General features: G+C 53.2%; 1 protein-coding gene across 1 annotated transcript; it reads right to left on the bottom strand.

The window, feature by feature from the left end:
- Positions 1-598: 598 nt before the first annotated feature.
- Positions 599-7,168, bottom strand: LOC139044920 (ral guanine nucleotide dissociation stimulator-like). Its single transcript, XM_070506502.1, has 7 exons — positions 6,768-7,168; positions 5,921-5,989; positions 5,402-5,476; positions 4,783-4,815; positions 4,287-4,408; positions 3,990-4,081; positions 599-3,655 (listed from the first exon to the last, which is right to left on the bottom strand). The coding sequence occupies exons 3-7, from the start codon at positions 5,417-5,419 to the stop codon at positions 3,594-3,596; spliced, it is 327 nt and encodes a 108-aa protein (XP_070362603.1). The 5' UTR covers positions 5,420-5,476; positions 5,921-5,989; positions 6,768-7,168; the 3' UTR covers positions 599-3,593.
- Between the last annotated feature and the right edge of the window lie 227 nt (positions 7,169-7,395).

The following is a 7,395-nucleotide window of genomic DNA, read 5'->3' as shown; positions in this document are numbered from 1 at the left end:
ATTGTTTGTATATGTTTAAAATCCAACAGTTAATGAGATTAGATATTTATCTACCATCCACTGTGTTAGGTAATTCAAAGAACTCGGAAATGATTATGAAATTTAAACTGGTAGGGAAATAGATGGAAATGCAAGTCATTAAGAGACATTTCTTGGACCGTCTCCCACATACCTTATGTGCTTACACAATACCCTGAATTGACTAAATTCTATATGCAGAGGAGAATGCAGTACCAGTGACATAGCGGACTCTCAGTGAATATTTGTCAAATAAAAGAATGATAATAGTTAAACAAGCAATTACAGTAGTAAGGTGGATGCTGTGAGAAGGGGTAGATGCTATGATAAGGATGCATCCTGGGGGCCGGCCAGGTGGCATAATGCTTAAGTTTGCACACTCCCCTTCGGTGGCCTGGGGTTCACAAGTTCGGATCCCAGGCATGGACCTATACACTGCTCATCAAACCATGGTGTGGCAGCATCCCAGATACAAAATACAGGAAGACTGGCACAGATGTTAGCTCAGTGGCAATCTTCTTCAAGCAAAAAGAGGAAGATTGGCAACAGATATTGGCTCAGGGCCAATCTTCCTCACCCCCCCCCAAAAAAAAAAAAAAGAATGCAAAGTGAAGAGAGCTTCCACAAGAAGGACTTCTTACACTGACATAGAGTTTGCTGAGCAAAAAGCAGGGGTGTGGGGTTAGAAGGCAGCATACAGAATGTAAAGTCTCAGAGATGTGATGCATGGCAAGTTTGAAGAACTGAAATTTCATATGCCTGAAGTTTAGAATGTCAAGTGAAGAATGAAGAGATAGGCAGGGACAAGGTTAGCCCTTATTACAGAGGGCTCTGTAAGCTATGTTTAAGGAATTTGGACATTTTTCTTCTATGGGAAGCCATTGATGAATATTAAGCAGGAAGTTCTCATAATTGCCCTACATTTTAGAAGATTACTCTGGATTGTGGAAATTCCACTGGGGAGGACCAAGACTGGAGGCCCTTATGGTGTTTTGGGGGAAAGGTGCTTATGGCCTGGACTGAAATAACGGCAATTTATATGGAGAGAGATGGACAAAGTTTTTAAATATTTAGGAGCCTGATTTAACATGATCGAGTAACTCAGTGGATGTCAGCAAGGAGGGGTAGTCCATAGAAGGAATGACTCCTCGGTTTCTAGTTTGAGCAACTAGGTAGATGGTGGCTCCAATCTCTAAGACAGGAAATTCTCTGAAGAAGGAATAGGTTTGGTGGGGAAAGGTCTTGAATTCAGTTGTGCGTATGTTGAGCTTAAGATACTTGTAAAGACAATCAGGTAGAGATATCCAATGAATAGTTAAATATGCTAGTCAGAATCTCAAGAGAGCTTCTCTAGGCCAGGCTCATTAGCATACTGGTCACCATTAGAGCCACAGGAGTGAAATACATTGCTTAAGAAATGTATGGAGAGCAAGAAGAGAAGACGGCATAGGGCAGAATGCCGAGGAAGTCTAACATTTCAGTGCGCATTGAGGAATGGACAGAGGAAAAGAAGCCTGTAAAGAAGACCAAGAAGGGACAAGCAGAGGGAGAAGGAAGACAGAGCAAGTGACAAAATGATATAAGAATTCCAAAGGGGAAGACGACTGCCAGTTTGGTGGTACACCTGCAGGAAGCTTTCCTTGGAGTGACCCTCAAGCGATAGACAGATATCATTTACAAAGAAGAGATGCGGTGGGAAGGTATTCTGAGCAAATAAAAGAAAACAAATAATGCGTGGGAGAACATGTAACAGTTTAATTGACTGAAATGCAGGGTCCAGAGAACTCAAGAGAAAGCTGACAAGATAGTTTGTGCCATGTTGTGGAAAACAGATTCTGGGTAAGTTGTTGGCAACTGTTCTATAGGTGAGAAAAACCAATGTGTTTGGTGCTAAGGGAAAGAGAATAATATAAAGCATACTCTGAACCGTGGAATGCCATTTTATTGTGGAAACAAGATCTAGGCACTTGAAAAGAATATAAATTCAAGATAATATCTGATTATTGAGAACAAACACCAAATACTATAGGAATTTTAACAGTAGCAAAGTCTATTTGAATTGGAATAGTAGTTTTGCCCAGAGTTGTATTTTTCTGATTGAACAATAATGCCAGCTAGTCATTATCTTAAAAAAGAAAAAATAGATCTAGTTTGAATGCTCTTTATAAAGAATATTCTGTTTGTGGGTATGACTCTCAAATTCATTTGTTAAAAGATTTATACTGTAGTTGTTTTTAGTTGATGACCTTTGATGTAAACTCAGACTTGTCTGAAAGACAGCAACAGTTCCAAAGACTTCAAAGGAATACAGCCTCACAAACACAGAATTGATGCACATTGATTTGATTTTGGAATGCTGATACAACCTTGCATACCTGAATAAATTTCCTCTTTGTCCTGGTGTATGATTGTTTTACATTGTTGGCTTCAGTTTTCTAATATTTGTAGAAGACAGTAATTGCTCATTTCTGAGACTTGCTGTTCTCAAGTTTTCCCTACTTTTAAACTCTAGTTTTGCTTTTAGGGTACTGCTGGGCTCATAAGATGAGTTGGAAAGTGTTGTCTCTGGTTATATTTTCTGGAACAGATTGTTGGGAGCACTAGGTTTCTGGAGGGAGACCTGGCTGAGGCCCTAAAAGCTGCATCCCACAGCTTTCCCCTTGGATAGGCAACAAGCAGGAAATGGTATTCGGAGTCAGGGACCAGAAGCCCAGGGGGATCCAGTCTAGGTCAGAGGTGAACAGGGAGCCCCTAGTGGGCCCGAGAAGGAAGAGTCCTGCCTGCCCATGGTCCATGTCCACAGGACCTTCCTCTGGCCTCGTCCTCCCTATGTGCACGTTTTGAGCTTTTGACGGTATTTTCCCCACTTAGAGCTGAAGCCATTGCGGAGACTGAATCAGAAAACAAGGTCCTAATCTGTGTGCAAGAGAAACCGGGAAAATGTTCCCTCTTCCGGCAGAGTGTCGAAAGGCAGCCACTGTCCTGGGCAGGACGTGTGCTAGGGACAGGCACGTGCTAGTTTGACAGACACGCCCAGCTTAGTGGTTGTGGCTCTGCCTGAGAAAACGCCTCCAACCGCTTAGTCCCAAGAGGTCGGAGGGGCCCTCTCTGCTCCTGGACAGGGTGAACCACACTGCAATGATCCTGTTCTCGGCGGGAGGGGCACTTGGGCACGTCCTTCAGTAGCCAGGGAGGGGACTGGCACTTCTCCCTTCTCCACATAAACTGAGCCGCTCACTCTGGGAGATTTCTAAATTCGAGGAGGAATGTGAGTTTCTGGATCTGGTTTCCATGAGCGCTGCGAGCGAAAGACTCACACCTCCACTCCCAGGATTAGAAAGAAGCAACAATTTAATATAATACTCAAACGGAGCATTTACCATTGACAACAAAATATGGCCCCGCCAAATAGGGAAATAGGTGCTGGGCAAAAGGGGGGAGGGGGAAGAGGGGTTGGTGCCTTCCCTCGTGGCCAACAGGGGACCCCAAGAAATGGATCACAAAGTTCTCCTCATCAGAATCAGGGGAGGTGGCCCTGTGCACCCTGAGTATCAACGCTGTGTCCCCGCTGTAGCTCAGCTGGTCTCAGGAGGGTCATCGACCACCACCACTGGGCCCTTGGTTGGGGGTCTGGTGTCTGGAGAAAGAGAGGCATTTCCTGAGCGGCCTGCCCTGGAACCACAGTGCACACCGCATCCCGGCCCCCACTGCGCTCTGTGCTCCAGCCCTGTGCTCAGTGCTCAGTCAGCCAACAGCACCCCATCTGTCCCTGACACAGGGGCTGATATTTAGCGTCACCCACTTCACAGAGGAGGAAACCAGTCCCAGAAACGTGAGTGCAATCGCCCAGGACGGGACTGCTCAGCAGTGGAGCTGGAACCCAGGGCCAGCTGTCTGCCTCCCCAGGCCCACGCTCAGCCTGAATGTTTCCTGAGCCCATGGTTTCAGCCACTGCCGGTCTGGACACTCACTCTGGACTGAGCGGTTCTTCTTGCCTTTGAAGAAGAGTCGAATCTTTCTGACCCAGTGGTATCGGGGCTCCAGCTGGCAGGACAGGCTGTAGCTACGGGACAGAGCGGAGCTGGGAGCTCTCAGGAGCCACACATCACATGTGCGTCCTGGAGCCTGCCAGCAGCTGGGGTCGAAGGGCCCCAGGGGTCGCCATGCAGTCAGATCAGGGGCTGACCATGGAGCAACGGCCATGGGCTCTGGAGCTGGTCAGCAGAGAGAGGCTGCCCTGCCCTCCCCCAACTCCTGACCCGACTCACCTCTCCTCCTTGCTCAGGGGCTCCACGGCCTGGAACCAGGCCCCAAAGTGCTCGTCGGGCTGCACGGTGTACAGATTTGCAGCCTCCTGGAGCAGCTCGATCTCGTCCATCAGTTTGAATTGCTAGGACAGAGCAAGCACAGGATGCCCACAGGGCCTGAGTGGGGGACCCTGCAGGGCTCGTGGAGGGGGTGAGGAAGGGGGCAAGGGGCCAGTCTGGGGCCTTTGCCCACTTGGGAGCCCTCCCTCCCTGCGATTCCAGTCAGAGCTTGCCTGCTCTCACACTTGGCCCAAAATAGCTCCTCCTCCAGGAAGGAGTCTTTGATGCCAGCCCTTCCCCCACCCGCCAATGCCATAGGATCCCTAGCTCTGTATATCGAAGTGGGCAAATAAATGTTCCACCCTGGGGATTGGGCCAGAGGGGGTCCTGCCCACTGCGGGGGGGGTCTCTGATTTCCAACCCCCACCCTCCCCACCAGGAGGCCGCAGCCGCTTACCTCATTCCATTTCCGACAGTTGAGCACATTGCCCTGGAAAGCAGACAGCCGCAGTCCATCAGAAACAGCCCCCTGGGGCCAGCACTAGCCCCCGTCCACACCTCTTGCAATGTTGCACTACTGCCAGTGGGCAGGCCCATCCAGAGCCCGGACTTGGACCTGGGCCAGTCTCTGGGCTCCAGAGCAGGGGGCGCAGAGCAACTGAGGCAACAGACCTTGTGACCCAACCCTCTCTGATGACACGTGGGGAGACTCAGGCCTCAGGCAGGAAGGGACAGCTCAGCGTCTGATGTGCTTCCTGACTGGGAGGGGCCCGACTTCTCTTCCCTCACTGGCAGGGCCAGAGGGAGACGCTGAATCCAGCTCAGACACCACCTCCTGCGGCCACACAGTCAGGCAGCTCTGAGCCTCAGCAGCCCAGGGAACCTGGACGGTGGCTTATGCAGAGCCTGCATCACCCACTGGGGAGATGGGCCTGACACCCCAACTCCCACACGAGGCTGGAGGCCCTGCTGAGAGGACCTTTGCCAAACGCAGAGAGCTCAGGGCTCAGGACAGGACTCTCTCCTCCCCACCCTCAGGAGCCTGAGCCCCCGGACCCACCTCCGGGCTCACTCACCTCCACATAATCCTCCATCGTAACGTCCAGCAGCTCCAGGGAATGGAAGAACGTCACCAGGGAGGGGACGACACCCTGTGCCGCCATCGGGATGGGCATGGTGATGAGCTCCCGCTCTCAGGTGCCCCCATGAACCTTCCCCTGAAACCCCTCAGCCCAGCCTCCTGCCCACCCCACGCTCCCACACAGAGCAGCCTAGGATCCTCGGGACACCCCAACACACACAATTCCCTCCCCCGCTCCCCGCCAGGAACACCAAACTCCATCAGTCAAGTCCCAGGGCTGGCTGTTGGCCCCTCCCAGGGGCAGTGGCCCCCTGCCCTTCCCCACCCCAAATCTGCCCTGCTGCCAGCCCTTCCAGGCCTCCTCCTGCTCATTGCCACTGCAGGCCCGTCATGCTTGGCAGCCACAGCAGATTCGCCTGAGGAGGAAGGCCCCTCTCCTGAGGGAGGTCTCCAGCTGGGAGGGGGAGCCCCCTCTCCTCTGACTCCTAGGCCCCTCCCCCACAGTCACCCTCACCTGCTGCCGCTGCCTCTCCTGGGCTCCTTGGCGGGCCCTCTCTGCAGTCTTTAACACGGAGGTCGCCTCCTGTCGGGGCCGAGGACAGGGTCAGTGCGCCCATACTCCCCTCCGCATGTCCCCCAAGGCCCCTGATCTCAGACCCTGGCCATCGGCTCCAGTCCCCTGCTGCCTCTGCTGCTCCCACCTCCAGGGTGCTCTGATTCTAGACCAGTCCCAGCTCCAGGACTCAGCCCTGTGTGACCTTGGGCCTGCCCAGGCCTCCCTGGCCCTCTTTCCTCAGCTGAAAAGTGTGAGGAGAATGTCACCTGCTTCCAGGAGTCTCCTGAGCACTCAGAGTCATCTGTGTGTCATCACTGCTCTCCCCTCACCTCTCGAGGAGGAGCCGGCACAAATCTCCTTGCGTTCCTGTCCTCCCTTGGATGGTAGCACCTCGCTGGGAGGTCTGCACCACTGATCAGTTCCCTCCACTTCCCAGAGGAGGAGACGGAGGCCCCCAGAGGGGCAGTGACTGGCTCAAGGACCCACTGGGAGAGGCTGCTCCCCGTGCCAGCTACAGGCCCTGTCCCCGCTGCCTTCACCCCAGCCCTGGCTCCAAATCTGACCAAGGCCCCGACCTCTGGACTCCAGGGGTGCGTCCAGACCCCAGCTGAACAGACAGGGAGGGGGAGGGCAGGGTGTCTTGGGGGACCTGGCAGAGTGGCCCCGGCCTGCCCCACCCTCACAGGGCTGTCTGACACCCAGCCTGGGCCAAGCCTTGCCATAGCCTCACCTCCTAGGATCCCCTCAGGATGCTCCCCTCCCCTCTCCTTCTGGCCTCCTTCCAGATCTCCAGCCTCCAGGTTACCTGCACTAGCAGCTCCCTGCTCACGCGTTTCTCTCTCCTGACCCACTTCTTCCAGGTTCGAGAACTCTCCCTGCGGGGTGGGGAAAGAAAGAAAGCAAGCAAGCAAGAAAAACTGTGGGATGCTTGAAGGCAAATCCCATTTGTTTGAGAACCCAGCAGATCCAAACTGCCTGGGGCCTGGATGAGGGATTTCACTGGGGTGTTCTGAGCTCTAAGGTCCCCATGGGACTGCGGAGGGGCCTCTCCTCTTGTCCCTTGGGGCCTCCATTCCCAGATGTCCCAAACAGATCTCTTTGGAACAGTGTTGGTTTCAGCTGCATAGAGGCTTCTGTTGCTGCAAAGGAAACACCTGAGAATCTCCACCTGGGCTCAAGCCAGGATCTGGTCTGGAAGGAAATGAATCCCTGGGACGGAACTGCTGGCTTAAGGGCGCTGAGAGACTCAGAGACCCAGCACCCAGGTCAGTCCCTGTGCCCGGCGTTCGCTGTCTCCCAGGTGGTCTCACCTGACTTTGGGGGACATGCCGGCCCAAATCAGGCTGCCTGGGCCACCTCACCCTCATGGTGTTTGGCTGGAGAGCAGACCACCCACTACCCACCTGGAAACTTGTCCCCAGGTGTCTTGGAGA

This window comes from Equus asinus, chromosome 3, assembly GCF_041296235.1.
Source record: "Equus asinus isolate D_3611 breed Donkey chromosome 3, EquAss-T2T_v2, whole genome shotgun sequence".
Taxonomy (NCBI): domain Eukaryota; kingdom Metazoa; phylum Chordata; class Mammalia; order Perissodactyla; family Equidae; genus Equus; species Equus asinus.
Note: the sequence above shows the minus strand (reverse complement) of the source record. Positions and strands in the feature narration are given on the sequence as shown.